The sequence below is a fragment of the Vulpes vulpes genome, chromosome 5, assembly GCF_048418805.1.
Source record: "Vulpes vulpes isolate BD-2025 chromosome 5, VulVul3, whole genome shotgun sequence".
Classification (NCBI taxonomy): domain Eukaryota; kingdom Metazoa; phylum Chordata; class Mammalia; order Carnivora; family Canidae; genus Vulpes; species Vulpes vulpes.
The window spans coordinates 58,109,080-58,130,746 of record NC_132784.1 but is presented as its reverse complement, the minus strand read 5'-3'; the positions used below and the strand labels follow the sequence as shown (position 1 = coordinate 58,130,746).

At 56.7% G+C, this 21,667-nt stretch overlaps 1 protein-coding gene across 4 annotated transcripts in view; it reads right to left on the bottom strand.

Moving 5' to 3' along the window:
• Positions 1-21,667, bottom strand: part of NFATC1 (nuclear factor of activated T cells 1) — a 96,679-nt gene that overhangs the window by 14,742 nt on the left and 60,270 nt on the right. For 2 of the 4 annotated variants that reach the window (XM_072758144.1, XM_025997776.2), the window contains exons 9-10: positions 12,358-12,740; positions 12,051-12,246 (exon numbers count right to left, since the gene is read on the bottom strand). In XM_072758144.1, coding sequence (XP_072614245.1) covers positions 12,051-12,246; positions 12,358-12,740 — 579 coding nt within the window. The remainder of the gene's footprint in view (positions 1-12,050; positions 12,247-12,357; positions 12,741-21,667) is intronic. The other 2 variants (XM_072758145.1, XM_025997777.2) reach the window with 1 other exon arrangement.

The following is a 21,667-nucleotide window of genomic DNA, read 5'->3' as shown; positions in this document are numbered from 1 at the left end:
AGACGGCTGGCCGAGGTTTCCAGCCTCGCTCGCCATCCCTGGGCCAGGGCTGTCCGCCCCATGAGAACCGTCTGCAGAGACATGCAGGACTGCACACCTGCAAACCAGTGGCCTGCTCTGCACCTGCTGACGCCCCAGGTCCACCGAGGCTCCCCACGCCTGCAGCCTGTTCCCTCTTCCCTCCTGCAGCGGCCTCCGGCTGGAGCCAGACCTTGGGCATATCACAGGTGCTCCTGGACGTTGCCCCTGCCCCCCAGGGCCCACTTCCTGCCCTATCTAAAACAACAGCAGCTGTGGGGGCCTGATAAGGCTGGGTCCTGGGGGGATCTGCACCCTTGGGTGAGAGGGAGGATGGCCAGGGACCTGATAAGGCCGCCCCCAGGCCCGATGACCGCATCCTGCAGTGTCTGCCCTGTGTCAGAACAAAAGCAAAGCGGCCGCGGGCGGTGGGAGCGATAGCTGCGCTCGGGGAGGGGAGGGGTCTGGCTGACTCGGCCTATTGTGCAGAGTATCAGGCTCTGATTAGCTGGGGTCCCCTGGGCCCGATAAGGGCGGATGTTTCAGAAGAGAATAGACTTTCTTTGTTCTTTACTGCGTGTGAGTGTCCACGTTATCATCTGAAAGGAAGGAAGAACCTTGCTTCAAAATCTGAGGCTGGAAAAGGTAAATGGCCGCAGAGCTCCACGCGCCCGACCCACACGCACAGTGAGAGAGCCCTGCGTCTGTGGGGGCCAGGGAACGTGTCCCCCACATGGTGATGGGCAGAGGGGCCCCTGGCACATGGCCCGGGGCTCACACGTAGTCCTTCCCCAGTGAATTGGGAGCTAACGCAGATTCCCTAAGAGAAACTCTACCGTGAGCATGGTGTCCATGCCGTGCAGACGCAGGCCGGGGTTCGCTCCTCCCGTCCCCTAGGACAGGAGCCCGAGGACTGCTCACCGTCCGCAGGGGAAACCACACGCCCTGGCTTCTCCCCCCACCGAGGCTTTTTAATAAGCCTGCCTGACCCTACACGCCTGCAATGCAGACCCTTCAACTCCCCAGGAGCATTCCCAGGACAGGGCAGTCACGCCTCCCGTGCTCTGGCCTTCTGGACACTTTCACACCTACGGTGCCCTACATGACGAGGTGTTCTGCACCTGGCAATCTGGACTCAGCATCGTGGTTTCAAAGCCCACCCAGGTCGCAGTGGGGGTCAGCACCTCCTCTTCCTCTTGGCTGAGTAACAGTCCCCCATGTGGTTGGATGGGCCTTTCCTGCCTCTTCCCCAGTGGCTGGACACCTAGCCTGTTGCACACGTTTGGATGCTACAGATAATGCTGCTGAGAACATCTGTGTGCGGGCGTGCGTGGACGTAGGTGTTGACTTCTTGTGGGCAGACACCTCAGAGTGGAACCAGTGGGTCATATGATAATATCACAGTCCGTGCAGTGGTGGGACCCAGCATCTGTGACAGCCAGGGGCTCCAGTCTCCCCCATCATTTGTCAGCTGTGCTGTCCCTCTCACCTAATGACATGCATTCAGATGGGTAGGAAACTACCTCTGTGTTGCTGTCGCATGTTGACTGATGATGAGGATGTATGTTTTCATGTGCTTATTAACCATTCATAGACCTTCTTTGGAGAAATGTTCATCCACACCTTAAAGCCCAGGTTTTTACTTGGCTGTCTGTCTTATTATTACTGAGATAAAGGTTTTTGTGTATTCTGGATATAAACCCTTTATTGGATATGTGTTTGCAAATATATTCTCGCAGTTGGCTGCCTGTCTTCTCATTTTCTTAATGGTTCTTTCAAAGCAGAAAAAAATGTGAATTTTGATGGAGTCCCATTTACCAGTTTTTTAATAGTGGATATGTATTTGGTACCATATCTAAAAAATCTTTGCCTAATCTAAGGTCTGGGAGATTCTTCTCATATGCTACTAAACTTTTTATTGTTCTAGCTTCTACATTTAATTCTATGATCACTTTTGAGATTTTTTGCATGTGGTGTGAAGTCAAAGGTGCAAGCTCCTTATTTTGCATGTGGACATTCAATTGTTCTCACACCATTTGTTAAAGGGCTATCCTTTGCCCCAGTTAAGTGACTGGGCATTTTTGTTAAAATTCAATTTACCATAAACATAAGGATTTCTGAACTCTAAACTCTGTCCATTGGTCTGTATGTCTCATGCCAATACCACACTGTCTTGCTTATTATAGCTTCATAGTAGATTTTGAATTGGGAAGTGTGTATTCCCACTTTGTTCTTTGTTTTCAGAACTGTTTTTGGCTATTCTGGATTTTTGAAATTCCACATGGAATTTTAAATTCATTTTAAAGCTATTTTGCTAGGGGCACCTGGGCAGCTCAGTTGGTTAAGTGTCAGCCTCAGGCTCAGGTCCCGGTCCTGGGGTCCTGGGATTGAGCCCTGTGTCAGGCTTCCTGCTCAGCGGGGAGTTTGCTTCTCTCTCTGACTGCTCCTCCCTTGCTTGTGATCTTTCCCTGTCAAATAAATAAATAATTTTTTTAAAAGGCTAGTTTTGCTAGGTATGGGCTTCTTGGTCAACAGTCTTTCTATCAATAGGTTTTCTTTGTGGCCTCCATGATTGCTAATGAGAAGTCAGCTGGTAATCTTGTTCAGGATTCCACACACCTGATATTTTTGTCTCTTGATGCTTTAAGGATTCTTTTTCTTTGAATTTTGACAGTATAGCCATGATGTATTTAGGTGTGAATCTCTGGATTTATTCTAGTTGGAATGTATGTGAGGTTTTTTTGGGGGGGGGTGGGGGTGGGGGGATGCATACAATGTTTTTCATCAAATTTGGAAAGATTTTAGTCATTATTTCTTGATATGTTTCCTACCCCTTTCTCTCTCTCCTCTCCGTCTGCATTCCCAATATGCCTGTTTGCATGTTTTATGGTGTCCCTCATATTTACTTTTCTCTATTATTTTCCTTCCTATTCCTCAGACTAGATAATCTACAGACATTTCTTCAAGTTTTTAAATTCTTTTTCTCTGCCAACTCCAATCTACTGTTCATGCCCTCTAATGAATTTTTCATTTCAGCTACTGTGCTTTGCAAGGCTAAAATGTCTATTCGGTCCTTTCAAAAACTTTTAATCTCACTATTGATAGTCTCTATTTGGTGAAACACTGTCGTCGTACTTTAATTCTTTAAACATAGTTTCTTTTAGTTCTTTGGACATATCTATAGCTGCTGATTCAAAGCCCTGCTGCTAAGTCCAACACCTGAGCCCTCCGAGGGACACAGCCTAGGCCTGTGGGTCATTTCTTCTCTTCTATATGGGATACATTTTCATGTTTCTTTGCATGTTTCATCACTTTTTAGTTGAAAACTAGACATTATAGATAATATATCATAGCAACTTTGGAATTAGACTACTCCCCCAGTAGGGTTTGCTGTTATTGCTGAGCTCTTTTTTTTTTTTTCTTCCCTTGATGTTGTGTATTTGATTATTGACTTTTCTGGACTAATTCTGTGGGGGGTCCTGTGTTCTCTGCAGTGTGTGGCTGCTAAGTTCTCTATTCCCGTCTTAAAAATTCTTGTTTTTATTTTTAAGTCTGGCTTCTGAAGGGTCACCCTCAGGTTAGCAGGGTTTACGGTCAGTTATGAGTCAGGAGGTTTCTCTTAAGTCTCCACCTTCTGTCAATGAGATAGAATCACAGGCAACACACAAATAAGCCTTAGCTTCCACTTTTGCTTTTCATGCAGATGTGGAGGCCAGCTAGAGGTGAACGACCTGGTCCTTTCTACTCCCAGGTCTTTCCTGAGCCTGTGCTCTTTCACGCGCACACCTGCAGTGTTCCAATCCCCAGGAATACGCTGGGGCTTTCCAAACCCCTGCGGTCATCTTGTGTGGCTGGTCTCCTATTTGTCCCAGTTGAGTTCACAGCCTGGCAGCTCCCATGAGCATGAGTCCAGCTGTCTGCTGTGTTTGGTCATGGCCTGGGAAGATGACTTTTCTAGGGAGCTTCACCATCAGTCAGAAAGCTGTTTGCACTTTGGGGAAGGGGTTTTTAACAGAGCCCCACAGAGGCCAATCTCCTCCACTGCCAGTGAAGCCACTGGCTTTCCAGGGCTATACTCCAAGGGGCTGGGGAAGGCCGATGGGGGTAGTCCCTGCTGAAAGCACCACAGATCCTGCTCTTCTTAGCAGGATCCAGTTTTTTTTTTTTTTTTTTTTAATAAATGCTTTTCAGTTTGTTCTGTCTCTTTGGTGAATTTCCAGATTGTGAAGTGATTGATTTGATAGTTTCTCACTATTTTTGTTGCTTTTTTGGGGAGTGCTGACTCACTGAGGCCCTCCCTTCAACACTTTGGAAGTCCTATTCCAAAGGACTGTCTTCCTGTCCTTCTTGAGCTATCAAAAAGTGCCTCGGGTAATAACCAGGACTTCTCTGCCAAAGAAGAAAATAGACTACAGTCCTCTTTGGCTTGTAAGGTCAACTCACACTTGAAAGCCAGATTTTTAAGCAGGAATCTTTGCGTATCACAACTCTAGTGGAGAAAAAATACTCAATAACAGAGCCAAGCCTTGGTAGAGAGACTGTTTAAATCAGAGCTGGCAGATGCCTGTGGTGCTTCTGGCCTCTCACTTGTTCTGTGATGGTGAGCAGGTCAACTAACAGTCTGGAAGCCCCATCTCCTCTGTCAAGTGGGGTTATCACTGGCAGCTCTGGCTATGGGATTGTTCTAAGGTTGAAAGTGGAAATTGAGAGGATATGTATAAACAGTCACTTTGAAAAGTACCAAAGGCTATAGAGCCAGTGCTGTTATTGGGATTGGGGTTTCCTGTTTGTTGACAATGATGTATCATGCTGGACTGGGAACGATCTCCTCAGCTCTGCTGGGAAGATAATTGCTACAATTCCAAATATCCATGGTCTTCTCTGCCTGGACTTGATAGACCTCTGTGAGCCAATGATTCAGTCTACCTTAGGATCCATATGTAAGAATACACTTTTGTATCAGGAAGATCACTTAGAAGTGTCCGTGCCTAGCTGGCTCTCTGCCTGGAGCTCCAGGGGCAGGAGAGCCAAGTGCCTGGCTTGAGTTATAGGGCCCTGGCTGCTCTCGCAAGAACAGAGTTGTCCAATAGATGTAGACACAGCCCTCCACTGCCCTGGTCACCACTGTCCCCAAAGAAATGCCTGGCTCTGACTGTCTATCACCAACTGTGCTTTTTGAATGTGGCCATTATGCTTTTTTTTTTTTTTTTAAGATTTTATTTATTCATGAGAGAGAGAGAGAGAGAGAGAGGCAGAGACACAGGCAGAGGGAGAAGCAGGCTCCATGCAAGGAGCCCGATGTGGGACTTGATTTCGGATCCCAGGATCAGCCCTGGGCCTAAGGTAGACGCTTAATCGCTGAGCCACCCAGGCATTCCCCGTTACATCTTTAAATACCTTGTTTTACGGCTTCATGCTCTGGTGACACACAACAGTGGAATGCTATTTGCTGGCTCACAGATCTGAAGGTATCTGTAGAGAGTGCTCATTCTCAAGTAAGAAAGCTCCACAAGCATCAGAGAAAGAAAAGGCACAGAGCTCAGGCCAGCATAGCATGACTTTGTCTGAAGTGGAGACAAAGTCAGTTAAAGAACTTTTGGAAAGGGGCTCTCACCTCTTTGCAGAAAGAACCAGCGTTATGGTCCCGAAACGCTCACACACTGGCCCTCCACAACTACTCAGAGCTGCCTGTGACGATGGATGGAAACACCCAAGCATGCCCCATGCTGCATGCACATGGTCACAGCTGGGCATCAGCTCTCTGGCCCTCTGTGCTCCAGGTGCCGAGTGTTCAAGCTCCGTGAAAGTTTCAGGCTCTTCCCTCCGCCTTTCTTCTATGACTTTATTTATTTCTCTCAAATTAATAATAAAAGGGAAACAAACTAAGGCATATGATGGGGGTGGGTGGGCAGAAGGTTAACAGCACCTGAACGCAGTGTCACTGATTCCCCTCCAAGTACACAGATAATAATCAGGCTTTAGAACGATGCTTGATTGGAAATACAGTGTAATTCAAAGCAAAGCATTTCATGCTCATTGTTAACGTCTACACCAGGTAAGAATGAAGACGAGCACCCAGAGCCTTGCAGACACTGATGCTTCAACATCCCATAAACTTAAGGGTCCCCTCCTCCTCCTCACTCTGCTGCCTATAGGAAGAACAGCAGATGCTCCAGCGTCACAGCCTGGCAGGTTACAGGGCTGGGTGCTGGCAGCGGTGCTGGGATACCTGCACCCTATTTATCGAGAGCCTTACTCAGCAGCCCTGTCAGAGTCACTGCTCCTGGCCCCTTCTTCCTCCATGAAGGGCCAGCCTCCTAACCACTGCCATCCTGGGGGTCAGCAGCAATAGGTTTTCCAAGGGAAGTATGCTCCTCTTGAGAGACAGTAGAGACACAGGGCTTGGTCCCGGTCTACACCAGTCACACTAACCTCTGTTGGTTTCTGGGTCACACTCAGGTTCATGTAGACAAAGACTAAAATATCTGAGCCAAATGTTTGTCTCTCTGTCCGACCCCGAGAAGCACACTGTCCCTGGAAGCTCTTGTGTCCTTGCATGCAGACTGATGTCTCAGCGAGGTGCACACAGAAGCCTGCCGCGGTCCCTCGGGGCCTGTCACCTAGCGAGTGAGCAGAGGCTTGCTTCCACAGAGAGCAGCCTCAGGCCCGGAGCCAGGGGAACACCCTTCCACAGGGTCTCCAGAGAACCCATGCAGCGCCTGCGGCCCACTGCGCCGACAGCAGCCCGTCTCTGGGTGGCGGGTAGTGTAATTTTTATGCCTTGAGACTCCCAAGTGGACATGCAAGTGTGTTAAGGACTGACCCTGATGAGTTATTCGCATGGCTGAATTCACCTATCCATCACGCAGTAGCCGCCGTTCACAACATTAACAGCTCTGCGTGTTTGATCACTGTGATACAGACTTTTTCCAGCATCATTAGGAACAGGGAAGGCCCCAGCCTTGGGCGCCAGGCCAGCTCAGTAAAACTTTCCATGAGGAAAGATTTTGTTTTCTCCCAGGGCGGCTGGGCTCAGGCATGAGGCAGAGCAGAGTGGAGGACTCATGGCCCAGACTCAGGCAGACACGATCCTGGCCGCCTGGTCCACCTGCTTGTTGTTTTAATGACATCGAGACTTCTGGAAACCTGAGCACTCCTGGCCGGGGCTGAAAGGGCTGATTGTGGCAGAGTCTGCAGGGCGGTCGAGGCAACAACAGTGGCTGAAGCATAGGTGCTCCAATGCCTCGCGAGCGTCACTTGCAAAGCTCAAAGGAGGTGCTCCGTTTCTGCAGAACGGTTACTCTGTGTGGGTCCCCCCGTGAACACTGGGATAAACCTCGTGTGCCCAGACATGGTTAGATACCGTTCCTGCAAACGCTCTGCGATAAGCCCCACGACACACAAGCAATCATGTGTGTACACGTGTGAACTGCCCACATTTACACGTGAGTGAATCAAAGGACAACCCAGTCCCAGAAGAGTAGGGCCTCCACAGAGTGCAGCTCTCTCTGTACATGGGTGCCTCGGAAGTCGTACAGAGACATTGGTCACTGAGAGCTTTCATGGCATGTTTTAAAATCTGCATTATAAATAACATGGGGCCCATAAAACAAATCTTTTAAAAATGTACCCTTGTGGTTCCACCATGATTGAGAAGTCTGAACTGAGAGCTTAAGTCTTAAGAATATTGTTGGGCCAAAGAATAAGTTACAATTGAAGCTTATTTATGGGCCAGATGCTTTGGAAACAAAACCTGAAAGTAATGACAACTGAGAAATTAAAAAAAAAAAAAAAGAAGTTGGGATTCATCTTCAGGCAAGCTCTCCTATGCCTACGTTTTTCCTTAAGATAAACAGAAAACTGGGAAGTGCGAGCTCGTCCATGTTCCAGTGGGTCACTGAGCAGAGCACGCGTATGTGAGGGGACAGTTCCAAGTGTGAAGCAGCCTGACAACCATTTACGTGCCCCAAATGCCCAGCTCCCTGCCTCTGGACAGAACACCCTATTCCTGCCTTTTTTCATCCTACATCCTGGAAAACAAAACACCAGAATGGAACCAACCCGCCCATCAATGACTTCTGAATGGTGGTTTGGATGGAGGTGGTAAGCAAACCCTTGGCATAAATACATAAAGGTCAGAAGTTACTGACAGCTGTGGCTCCCATCGGGCAGATAGAAATGTTCCAGAAAACTCTGCTGGTTTGCAGGGAAAGGCCAGGTGAGTGTCTCTGCGTGCTCCCTGTTACCTAATCTGTCACCACGGGGGCTGGCCCTCCACTGACTGCCCTGCGTCCCTCTACACAACTGCTGGGGAGCCACTTGTGAGCCCGGCGTGCCCAGACATGGGGAACCCGCAGAGCCCATGTGCCCGAGAAGGCTTCATTGCCACCAGGCTGTTCCATCACTGGTCTTTCCAGGAAGTGGGTGCATGCCCCTGACCCGAGCTGCCCGTGCCTCCCGCCTCTGCCTGCCGAGCGGCGTGTGGAAGGTTACGTGTTTCACGTCACCTTTCACGTCAAGGCCACTTCAAATCCACAGCGTCTTATTTTCTAACTTAGATTTCTGCTGCTGTTTCCATTTCCAGGCACCAATTCACACTGGAGACCTAGAGGGAAGACCTATGTCCTGGAGGGGTCCCGACGCCTTCGTCCCACACTGCCTCTTGTCCTCCAAAGACACAGGACGGAAGTACACACAGCGCACACTGGACATGTCTCCCCGAGCTCACTGTGGTCACAAGCAAGCAGGGCAGGTGAGGAGCATGAGAGGGCTGGCGAGACGTGCAATGGCGGTGAGATGCCATGACTCCAAAGCACAAGCACGCTGCTCTAGAGCTGAGCCAGGTGGCAGGGGCCCAGCACTAGGAAGGCTCAGCACGGTCTCAGGCACAGGCCCACCTCCCTCCCCACGCTGCCCCGGGCCTGCTCTGGTGGTTAGATCACGCGGACCGTTAGCACAGGGGCTAGGAAAGGATGGGATTGCTGGTGCCCAGTCAAGTCCTACAGGCCGTCCAAGAGCGTCCCAAGGTACAGCCTTCCCTCCATGAAACCCATGAGCCCTTCCCATCAGCCCTGTCCAAAGGGTGCCAGCCCAAAAATTCCCTGGGAATTTGGGTGAGGAGGGGCTCAGGGGCCCACACTCTGGCCCAGTGTGTCCTGCCACAGACAACCTTTGCTCCAAGGAGAGGGTGGGTCCTAGGCCCCGGGGTGCCGAGCTCAGCAGAGTCACTGCCCTCTCAGAGGACACGGTGCTTTCCCATTCCTGTAACTGTAAGAAACAGCCGAGCCCATTCTGTGTTCTCACTGCCTGTGGACTCGGGGTCTCCAGCTGCCCAGACAGACCCATGGACATTCCTGTGACTTCCCTAATGGTGGACACCCGCCCAGACCAGGGGGGAAGCCCCGGCCCCTCGGCTTTCTGCAGCTGCCTCCGGGGTGGGCATGGCTAACCCTGGCCTAAGCTGGCACGTGCTACAGGGAAGCCGGAACTAGCATGAGGCTATGTCCCTGGAGCGCAAGGCATGCTCCTCTCTGGCCACCCTCAGCCTCGGGAAGGCCGCTCCGGGGGGTGTGTTGGGAGGGCATCGTGGGCCATCCACCTACAGTGGCTCTGGAAGGAACCCAGGGGGATACGCTAGGGCCACTTCCATAAGGGGTCCAGGGTCAGCACTTATTCCTCGAGGGCTCGTGCTTTGCCTGAGCACCACTGAGGAGCATGTGTGGGCGTGAGCTCAGGAGACATGCGCAAGCTACATCAACATGTCATCTGCTTTCTCTGCAGTTGCCTCAGCCATGATTGTGTTCTGACCAAAAAACAAAACAGATAAACAATGGTAAACACCTCCTGCGAATGCTCCCCTGAGCTGAAGCTAAAAAGCTTTGCTTATAGCTAGCCTGGGGTTACGTGGCATCCTTGGAAGTAACGGCCTATGATCCCAGCCCCAGGAGGAGGCAGAGGGAACCCAACAGGCAGCCTCAGCAGGTCCCAGGACCATAGGTGTGGCTGGGAGGCACCTGCTGTTGGGGGCAGGGGCTGAGGCTTGGGGCAGGAGGTGACGGAGTGATGTGCTCCCAGGGAGACCAAGGCAGAGGAAGACACGGAGATGGGTCAGAAAGTGATCTTACAAAGTGGGTCTCAGTGTGGTACCCTGGGGGGGGGGGGAAGCAGCAGTGAAAGTGGGTGTTGATGACGTCTGAGGTGGGAGTGCTAGGACTGGGTGGCAGGTGGCAGGGCAGGTACTGCTGAAGGAGTCGCAGCCAGGGACCAGCAGGGAGGTGACCCCAGAGCCCAGGCCCCCCAGCCAGCACTGGGGTGCTTCACCCCCTTGGACAAGAGTCCATGCTGCAGGGCGGGTGGCCAGTGCCCTGTGGACAGAATGGCTGCGGGGGACCATCCCCCTTGGCTTGGCCCTCCTGACCAAATCCAGTGCCCACACAGGTCACCTCTGGTGCGGGGCGCCCAGAGACCTGTGGGCCCCCCGGGACAGGACGCCACCATCACTCACCGCCTGGACAGTCCCCACCCCATTCCTGACCCCAACAAGGCTGCCTCTTTTCACAACGGACCAGCAGACCTGGTGACTTGCACTTGAGAGCAGCACCAGGACCAGGGCTGGGGCAAGCACTCGCTCCTGGCCACGCCACCACGTCCTGAGATGAAGCTGAGCACCCATGAGCCAGGTGGGGAGCAGGGAACAGAAGGGAGTCCCATGGGGACCCAGCCACGTCCTGGGGCTGCTGAGGTCAGCGGTGCACTCGGAGCATGGTCCTAAAGGAAGAAGCCGCTGGGTCCTGGGGGTGTGCCTGCCAGCCTGCCCAGGGCAGCACACACCACGAGGACACCTCCAGGCTCAAGGGTGAAGCATCTATGGAACAAAGATCCCCCAGAGCTTGCGGCCTCAAGTTCAGGACGGAGAAGCGTGGGGTGGCTGGTCCCTGCAGTCTGGGAGCCTGGTCCGCCTGGGCCCTGGGCCGAGGCCATCATGTGTGCCCTGGCCACCCGGTGCCCACACGGCTGCTCACCCTGGAACGATAGCTGCAGGAGCAAGGACTCCCAGCAGCATCAGGGCTGTGGATACTTGCAGACTCACACCGCAGACACATGACCTCAACGAAGCCCGCTATGCTGGGAGAAGCAAGCCTTTTGTGTTTGGACATCACTTTCAAGGAAAACAGCGAGAGGAGGCAGTGGGGAGTGGGGGCATGTGCCAGTGCTGTCCTGGCTCTCAGCCCCACTGAGCTCAGTGGCCGGCAAGGTGGACATCTGGCCCCGGAAAAGCTTCCACCTGAGGAGCCAGGAAGCACCCCCGACGGGCGCCTGGCACCTGCCACCATCCACACAGAGCCTACGAGGCCCCGGACCAGACCGGCACCCTGGGCAGCGCACGGGGCCTCTGTTCCCATGGCTGATGCCCAGTGGTCAGGGGAGCAAAGCGCCAGAGGCCCACACCCCCCATGTGGCTCTAGGCGGTACCGCATCCCAAAGGAAGGAGCAACAGGGTGTCTTCCACTGATGGCTGACACAGCTCAGCACTGGGGGGTTGGCCCCAGCCCTGCAGGTGAACCGAGAGGATCTCCTTCCACACCATCCTGACTGCTCATGCTCGACTGTGAGGTTCCTGCCTTCCCCGGGGTGCCTGATGGGAGCACCACTGCCTGGGGGGAAATGTTACCCACATTCAGCTAAGCCCTCTTTACAAATCCTTTTCCTGATCCATGAAGCTGTTACGACGCCCAGAAACGAGAGAGTGGGACCCAGAACCACGTGCCACTGCTGGGCGGCCTCTGCTGCTACAACCAGTTGGCTTGTGTGGGGCAACACTTGGCACAGCTTTGGCGCCATGGGACTCCTGGCCAAGGAGTGGGCCACACAGCAGGCCACCAGCTGGCGGTAATGCCCCCAGGGGCTGCAGGATGTGCCTCACACACGTCACGCACGCTCCTCTGCCTGGTGGCTAACGCGCACACCCCTCCTTGCTACGCTCGAAGACACGGCACCAGGCTGAGTGTTCGCCTCAGGCTGCGGGCACTTACCGTCGTCCAGGTACAGCTGGTCCAGCTCCTGAGGCTCTCGCTTGACCGTTACGGGAATGGGGGCCAGACTATGATTACTGTCCTCACGCACCTCGGGCGGCGGCACAGGCCGGGGGGCTGCAGACTCGCTCTTCGGAGCCTTCGGCAGTCGGTGCTGCTGCGGGCCCATCTCAGATGGGCGGGTGGGGCTGCAGGACTGCAAACAGGTCGGCTCTTGGGGACCGGACGGTGGTGAGGAGGAGGGGCTGTCAGGACAGAGAGCTGGCCGGCGGCCCAGGGGACAGTGGCTGCTCAGCTGTGCACTCACCTGTGGTCGCAGCAGGGCGGGCGGGGGCTGCTGCGGGGGCCCGGCGTGCACGCCCGCAGGTGTCGGTGTCTCCTGCGCAGCGAGGAGCCCTCCAGCTGGTCGCTGAAGTCCAAGGTGCCCGTGGCCGGGGCTGGCCATGCCCTTGCTGTAGGTGGTGGAAGAGAGGTCATGCATCTTCGGGCCGGCGCTGGGCGGTAGCGACACCACGGTGCTCCTCTGTGGACAGGGTGGGAAGCCGGGCACCAGGCAGGAGCCCGGGTCAGGCGGCATGGCCAGCTGCTGGCTGTAGCACGACTTGGGGAGCGGGCTCAGGCCCTGGCTCGCTGGTCCACAGGGCAGAGCGGGCTCATAATCATCGGTGGGCTCTGTTTTTATGGTTGGAGCTGCAAGAAGCAGAGACGTTGGGTAAACACGGGCTGCGCATGGGTGTGATAGATGGGGCGGGCAGCCTAGGGCACCCTTGGAAAACAAACCGCATCTTGACTGAGTCCCCGCGTCTCCGCCTGGTTCTCCCACCCAATTAAGGGGAGGGCGTGAGTCACCGTCTCCAGGAAGCTGCAGCTGGTTCTAATACTGAGAACACTGTTTTTGTTGGAATCCCCCCCAGCACTAATGTGCTATAAAAATCCATTTGCAAACGGCAGTAGAGGCTCGGGACCCCAGGGCCTGTGGATTTGTAGTAATCAAAGCAAAAATGTGCACTTGGACGTGCGACCGCGTTCCCCCTGCTACTGACGCCCCATCTGATACACGTCTGCACGTTCGGGGATCTTGAACACGCATGGGGACAGCACGGACGCGTCCCTAAAGCCCAAGGGAAGTGGGAAGTGAGGGAAGCAGTAAGTACGCGGTGACCAGGGTGGGGGAAGCCCTGGACGTTAGGGGAACACTTGCCCACCCAGGACATTTCTGTTGGGTCCGCTCCTCATGGAGGAGCCACACAGCAATGACAGACGGCCCTGGCCACGCAGTCCCTATGCAGCTCAGGGCCGTCCTCCCATCCCTCCCTCCCTGGGAGAGGGGCTGCCTGGCAGACCGAGGCACAGGGGCCTGTCCGATGTCACCAGGCCTGGACAGCAGCCTCCACCTGGGAGGGAGTGTCGGTCAGGAATGGCCGGCGAGCTGTGGGGCTTCCACAGGACCCGCTGTGTCCTCGGGGTCTCCCCCGGCCCCGTGCACTCCAGGCCTGTCTGCTCATCTGCGTGTAGAAGTTGCACACCTGGGGCCGCACCAGGCTGCTGTGCTGCCCCTGGAAGTATCATGGGTAAGCGGTGGGCTCCAGACCTTCCACCCCTGCTTCTACCTCCTCTGGGGGTACAGACAGAGGCAAGGTGGCCGGGGGGCCTATGGGTGGCCCCAGCTCCACCTTAAATAAAGCAAAGCACGTCTACATTCTGAGATCCACCAATAGCCGTGAGCGGTGACGAACGGGCAGCTCGGGGGTGGCATCCACACGTGTGGCCAGCAGCTTCCTGGAGTTTGCTTCCTTCCATGTCGCGCCTCGTCCCAGCACCTGGGCTTTCTCTCCCCACAGGATCCTCCCCCTTTGCTTTGCCTTCTGGGGGCAGGTGAGCCCCAGGGGAGCTGCAGGGCACCAGGCAGTCTCTGAAGCAGGTAGGTGGGGTGCTGGGCCCGTCTACATTGCGTGGCCCCCACGCTGCCTGTGAACTGTCAGGAGGGGCTGCTGCACTCACACCACTCAGGTGCCTTCGCTGAGAAAGGGGTTTTTTCTCTCTCTGTGGGCTGGGGGTCAGGGTGTAGGCTAGGATGAGCCCCAGCAGGGGTTGTCTGCAGACACGAGCTGCCGGTGGCAGAAAAGGGCCTGACAAGGGCCATCCGCACTGGCATCTTACTGCCGTGCGAGCGTCCACTATGCACGCTCTGGGCCACCCAAAGAGCCTGTCTTGCTCCTTGGGGAGGCCACAGTGACTCCAGGCCCCAGTGGAGGGCACATGCCCGGCCCAGGCAGCCTACCTGAGCAGCTCCACCAGGTGGGACTGGGGGGGCCCCCACATGACCCGAACAGCCCAAGACCCTGCTCATCTGACAGTTGCATCTAGACGGTGGCGAGAGGTGCCTCCCACCAGGGCGACAGCATTCCCCAACTGGGACCGTCCGGTCTGTCTCCAGAAATGGTGGAGGGGACAGCAGCCCCCATGAGGCCAACGGGCCCTCGTGTCCTCTCCAAGGAGCCCTGGCCCCATGGGTACTCTGGTCAAAGATGTAGGGTGATGCTCTGGCGAACGGAACGGCGATGGTTAAGTTCTAAATGAGTTTGGTCGTTCTCAGACCTCGTCATCTGAGGAACATACACACACATCTGGCAGATTAAACTGAAAGCCCCATGGGGTCTCTGCTCACCACACTGGAGCTCCAGCCAGGCAGGCGTGGGGGCCAGCTTGTCTCTCTCCTAAGGTGTCCCCCGAGCTCTTTAAAAACTCCCACCTGTCTGTGTCACGCTGTAGAGCGGTACAGCCCCACATAGTTGGGACATACCAGTGAGCAGGACTGACCTGCTATGTCACATGGGGTGTAGAGCGAGCACATGGCCAGAAGCAGTGGCCCCAGGGGCGTGTCAGGGGCCCAGCCGCTTGCCCTTGGTGGCAGCAGTAGGCTGGCGTTGCCTGCTCGAGTGTGCCCCTATGGCGATGTCCTTTACGACCGGCATTAACTCCCACGTCACCAGGCTCCCTGTGACCCGTTCAGGAATCTCTGCGGTGCAGTCTCGCCGGCCTCTGTGGCCCACCTCACCACGGCGAGGGGGTACCCAGGACACGTGTCACTCCGATGGCATGGGGGACGCCGCAGGGCCAACACCATCCCCGTACCGCTGCGCTGGGCCTTCTCTGAACAGAGACCCCGAGGACCCGGAGCCGGCTGACTGCAGGCCAAGGGCCCAGACACGGGAGCCCCGGGGCCGTGGGATGGCCTGGGCAACAGCGCCAGAGAAGCTCACAGGCCCCAACAGCAGCATCTACACTGCACGACTCGTGTGGATTTCAAAGGAAAGGAACTTGGTGTCTGTAAATCAGAGCCAGTGAGGAGGTGCCTCCTGTTCCCTATTAGTGAGGGAAGAAAAAGGCCACGTCCTGAGCGGGGGCCGCGGGCACTGCAGAGCTGCTGGCTGGGCCTCGTCCACGGCCGAGAGCAGCTTCCTTCCAGGCCTGGCGCTTGGTGTGACGCAATGTCTGGTTTCCGCCTGGCCATGCACCTCGCTGCTGGGGTAGGAGGGGTGGTGACAGCAGAGCACGCCGCTGCGCCAGCGGTGCGTTTATAATCCAGATTTATTACAGCATGCAAGTGTGTGAAAGATTAATGCTGATGTTGAGCATGGCTGCTGCTTACAAAGCCTGTTCTCATGGAGGATGTGGGGTGCCCCTGCACCACGCTGGTGTTTGCACCTGGAACAGCTCATGCTCAGACCAGGCTGCATGATGGCGACAGCGTGTGGAGCACATGGCAGATGTCCCCTGGGCTCCCAGAGCCAAGTGCCCTGTCAACGGTCAGTGGGCAGCTGCCCCAAGAGCAGGGACCCCATAGCCGACACGCCTGCCCCTGGACCCGCCCCACCCAAGCCCTGCCAGCAGCTGTCTGCCCCCAAGGGCACAGTCCTAGCCTTTAGACACTCACGTCCCATCCCCCAGCTCTGGCCACCTGCCCCCCGTCCTGGAGCCACTGCTGAGGTCAGGGGGGCTCATGGCAGCACCCGCCGCTTTTCCCAGTTGCATGGACTAGACTCCTGGCCACCCCGCTGGAGGTGTCCAAGCTCCAGGATGCAGACCTGGGGTCCGCAGGTCTGGGCCGTGCTGCCAAGCATCACACAGATGGTCCCGTGTGTCCTGCTCTGGGGTTTGGGGCCCCCAGCCGTGGCCGCCCCACCCATCCGGTTCCCACATCCCTCGTAATCCAGTGCAGGGCACATATACCCGGCCAGGTGCAGGGGCTCCCCAGGGGCCAGGCCTCAGGTGGCAGCCGCCTCTCACCCAGGGACGCCCCGCAGGTGGTGAACAGCCACCACTGGCTATTTTAGCAGGTAAGCAGGACAGAGCCACCCAGAGGCCTGCCTTATGAGATATGGCCTTAGCCTGTAGCAAGATAGAGAGGTGGGGTCGGGGCTTTGGTTCCGAACTGGGCCTTAGCCCCCAGGACTCGCCTGGATGAAGATGGCAGTGGCCAGGGCCAGTTCCCACAGGTGGCCAGAGCAACGTGATGGGAATCCTGCCAGGGAGCATTCAGACAGATAGTCACGGACGCACATGATGGCTGAGCCCAAGCACCTAGGGGGATGCCGTCCCCTCTCACCCCGTCCATCCCCCTACAACCTCATGTGTCCTGCCCATCATCAGACACAGCTTATCTTCTCGCTGAAGGGCGACGTCAAGCACTTCGATGCACATGTCCTGTTTGGGCCAGACCCCAGCCCAGGGGAGGCTCAAGGCCCAAGGTGAGTTAAGACAAACCTTCCTGTTAGTGATGGGATGTCTGGGCCTGGGTCCCACCAGCCCCAGCACCTCACGCATCCTGCTCTTCTCTCCGTGATGGCCCTCAGTGCACACAAAATGCAAGCTGTCCTGTGAGGCCTGGACCTCAAAATGCCAATGAGAGGGGGCCCAGGTTCCTGTTAACCAAGGAGCACACAAGGCGCCTAAAGTTCTCTAGCTATAAAACTGCACAAACAGAAAACACGTTTCCACCCTGTCTTTTCTTTAAAATACTCCTTCCACGAGCAGCCTCCCACAAGTGGATGGGCTGCAGCTGCGTCTGGGGAAGAATCTGGACCTCGGGGACCCAAGCGCTCTGCCTGGGGGCCTGCGTCCTGCAGGGACCGCTCGCTGCCCTGCCATGCGGTCACAACCCCAGGGGCCCGTCTCTCTAAGACAGACTAACATCTACGCAGCTGACCTCAAGGGGTCCATAAGAGCAGCCATGCTCAGGGGCTGAAGTGCCCCCTGTTCACTGCTGCCTCAAAGGGCCCTTTCCCAGATGCACCCCGCTGGCCCTAAGCCCTTGGACGTCCAGCCTCCAGGGCCAAGCATGGCCAACAGACGTCTTGACAGATTCCCCTTCATGTGCGATGACTCCCGGGCCACCGACCTTAACACCCCAGGTGGCAGTGCTGCCCGGCCACCATCTCCCCGCACACACTAGCTCTTCCCAGATACTCTGCACAGTCTTGGACAAAAGGGTTTTTGTTCTAAACCCCAGAGAACAAAGTGCAGATTGTTTTCTGTTTGTTGCATGACATTAATGCCCCAGTTTTACCATCAACATAAACACCCACAACAGTGACTCCGGGGCACGCCTTTCCTAGACAAGGAGAAGGGAAAAGTCGTAACTGCAACCACTTGAAATGGCAGCCCTGAGGGGCGAGGACCATGGTCTCTCCACATCCAGAGCCCAGAGTGAAATCCAGGGCTGGCCGGGGCTGGGGGTGCCGAGGGGCTGGGGTCCCACCTCGCGTTCTTGAGGGACGTGCTCCCGTCTTTCCCATGCAGCTTAATTGGCATCTATAGGAAAAGCCAAGTTTCCAGCGAGATATGGTTCCATGGTCGCAGGGGTGTGGACAGTCCCAGGATGAGTCCTGGCCCCCCGGACATGGGCGAGGACCGAGCGGCAGAGGGTTCCCCAGCCTGCGGCACTGGCCCCCCCTCCTCTGGGTTCCCATGTGTGCAGAGCCACAACCCAAGTGGGCTCAGTGCCGCCGGGCAGGACGGGCTGCGCATGGCTGCCAAAACCGCCTTGAAGGGGATGCATTCCTGGTTCTGGTGTTGGGTGGCTGAGCAGCTGCCGCGAGGGCGGGGACTCAAGCCCAGGGACACACCTCCTGGACAGCTGGTGGGACCAGGCTCCCGAGGACAGGATGCCATCCGCGTCACTCTGCCACCTTCTGCATGCACGCCCCCGGTCTCCCCGCCCTGGCCACCCCGCCGGCCCCCAGCGTCCCCCAGCACACTCCCTGCAGGGCCGGCCTCTCAGGCGCAGGCTCCTCGTCCCACCGTCGGCTCTGCTCCAAGTTCAAATCCTCTCCACCGCGCTCGGGACACCAGGGTCGGGGTGTACAGGCATTGGGCAGCTTGGAGGGAGACACTCCTCTGCTTCTCCTGCCTCTGAGCCCTGGGGCCTGTCACCCCCGAGGTCCATACCCAAGGGCTGGCCACATGCATACCAGGGTGGCAGACATGGCATGAGGAGCTAATGTGGGAACCGTCGGGGCAGCTGGCCAGTGTCCCCAGCTAGGGGACAGTTCCGAGCCCCTGTGGCTCCTCCTGGGCTCTGGAGACTCACTCCTGCCTAGCTCCCGGGCTGGGAAGAGCCAGCCCCCTCACCTCTACACCTCAGGCTGAAGATGTGAAAGGAGTATTAAGACGTTGGTCACCTGTTTTCTGGCTGAGATACCAAGACACTCAGTAGGAACAGGACTTAACAGAAACAGCCTCACGCAGGCCATGTGAGGCTCTAATGAGGAGGAAGGTCAAAGTGCCTCACTTGACAGTGCTCACCTGCTCCATGCCTGGCCCTGCTCCAGGTGCCAATGCACATGCTTGTGTTATGGTCATTGCATAGCTGAGTGGACTCTGGGAGAACATTCTAGAACAGCCGTGGGGACCAGCTGTGCCACTGACCACAGGGGCAGATGCTCTACCCCCAGACCCTGGTCTGGGGCCCGGTCACAGGAGGTTCTGCGGGCCTGGGGGCAGCTCCCAGGAGGCCCGGGGCCATCTTCCACCTGTCCAGTACCCCTGCCTGCCTCTTGCCCGCCATGTCAATTCTGTTTTGCCTTTTTTAGAAGGGCATCCAAGAAGGGTGGGTGGGAGTCCCCAGGATGGACACCCCCTTGGCTGACCTGACCCTCCATGTCTGTGGGTCAGAAACTTGCATCATCTGCTGTGTCTGGAACCTCTGGTCTTCTGTGACAGGTGCAGCTCCAGCCTTCCCAGCATGTGGGGCTGGGGGCGGTCTCAGCCTGGGGCCCCCGGGGCCCCCATTTCTTGGCTCTGTGGGCGGTGCCTCCACAGCCCATCAGGTGAGGCAAGAGCACTCGCTGGGCAGGGTCTTGGGCCCAAGGACCACGTGTTTACGCAGCTTCCAACCCTCTTTGGGAGGACACCACGCCCCAGAAGCTGTGGCCTCTGTGGGCTTTGCTCGCAGTCCAGCTCGCTTCCTTATCCACAGGTTCAGCGCCCAGGCCGCAACCAGAGGAGCCTGTGTGAGGGCACCCAGCCTGGTAGGAGTGTTGCAAGGGTCCCTGAAGTGTCTCCTGATGGGCCCACTACTCAGCACCTGTACTGATTTTGCAGCGGTCATCACTTGGGATTAAACTTTAATGCAAATGTCTGGGAAGCCCTAAGGAGAAGGCAGACCCAGGGCACGCTGCACAGACCAGTCCTCCGGGCCGATGGGTGAGATCCCTCCACCAACCCGGCCAGCCCAGGGTAGCCTGGCCCTGGAACCTGCCGCTCAGAGGGTTCTGTGCCGGCTGCCAGGCCTGAGGCCCCGATTCCGGGGACACTCCCGTTTCTAGACTCAGTGATGCAAACCCGTCCTTCCACCTCTCAAGGTCTCAGCATGTCCTCCATTGGCTGCTGGCTCAGGAGCCTGCCAGTGCTGTGAGCGCTTGGTGCTTGTCCGACAGTGCTCCCCCAGCCCTCAGCCCCATCCCAGCCCACAGGCCCGGCCTCCCGGGCACTGTCTTCCCCGCGGTGAGGCACTTCCCTGCCCACAGCCCTGAGACAATTTGGTGAGGGTCGCCCACGGGGAGGGGTCGTCGGCTGTGACCATCAGGACCACGTGTCCTGTGCACGGAAGTTAGGCAGGGAGTTTCAGCCACCCAGGGACCTCCAACCAAGGTGTGTCCTCAAAGCCAACTCTGGCTGACCCTGATGGAGCTCCAGGACCCTCCCGGGCTCAGCGGTTGGCACCCATGGGCGGGACCCCGGTCCATCACAGGCACTTCTGGGAACCTGACCCAGAGCACCCAAGACACAAAGACGTGCCCGCCAAGACCTGATCACTCACCGTGGGTTACTTTTTCATTCTGAAGACATGGTGTTTGGAACCTAACCATGCGGCCCTACCTGGAATGCAGTGTTCCCTCCTGTCTGAGCCTCTGATCTGCTGGTCACCGGCCCGGGCAGCTGCGGGGAAAGTGACATGCGGAGCCAGAGCAGGTGGATGCTCTACCCCCAGGCCCCGGGGCCACCACCCACTCGAGTGGGCGCCCGTGTTCCTGCGGCAGGCCGGCCCTCCAGTCGGCACCAGGGCGCCCACAGCCCATGCAGCCCGACCGGACATGCAGATGCAGGATGTTCTCCTTTTTGACGACTGCATTTAGGCACAAAGGAAAACTGTGGTAACCCAGCAGCAACAAGAGCTCTCTATCCATGTGTGCCGCTCCGGCGTCTTCCGGAACAGCTTTCCTCTATGGCCTTCAGTGGCTGCCGAGGGCACCAAGTGGGCAGGGCACTCTGTTTGGTCCCCATCAGACGCTGGGCCAACCCCCAGGCTGAGGGAGCCGCACCATCCTGGGCCCCCACACCCAGCCTCCTGGCCCCTTGGCCAGGCCAACCCTGGACAGTGACCCTGAGAGCAGAGGCCCCTCAGGCGGTGGGTGGTACGTGTGGAGGGTGAGGCGGGCATCATCTCCAGAAGCTGAGGTCCGTCTGCCCACGTGACCAGAGCAGGGAAGGCGACAGGAGGGTGACACGGGCCCACGTGCCCCTAGCAACAAACACTCTGGTCCTCTCACTTCTGACATCGGCACTCCCTAGGGCCACGCTGGGGTGGCAAGGGTCCCGCGTCTGTGTGAGGTGGCCTTCCTGGGGGCACTGGCACTGTGAGGAGAGTTGCCACGCCCCCGTCTGCACCCACACCTAATTTTGATGGAAAACCTAAAATGGCTCTTGATTTTACGTGTTTGTACGTGAAAATGAATGTTACAGGTAGAGTTTAAGTGGACTTACTTCCTAAGCCTCGCACGTTTCAACAGCACATCCACTGACCTCTCAGAGAACCTGGCGGCAGTGGAGCTGGGGCCATGCTGGGCTCCCAGCCATGTAGCAGCAGGTGCCTGAGGAAACCAGCACCTCACAAGCCAGGTCTCCACACAGGGGCAGCAACCAGAAACAGCTCGGAAGGCGGCTGATGCTGGCCAGCCCAGGGCCCAACCCCCATCTACACAGCGCACGTGCTCTGACTCCGCACAGACGGTCTGGTGTGAGCGGGGGAGGTCAGCCGAGCACACACAGGGGACACTCTCTTGGCAGCGCACCAAGATGCTAACACACGGGCGCTAAGAGCCAGGTCTGAGTGT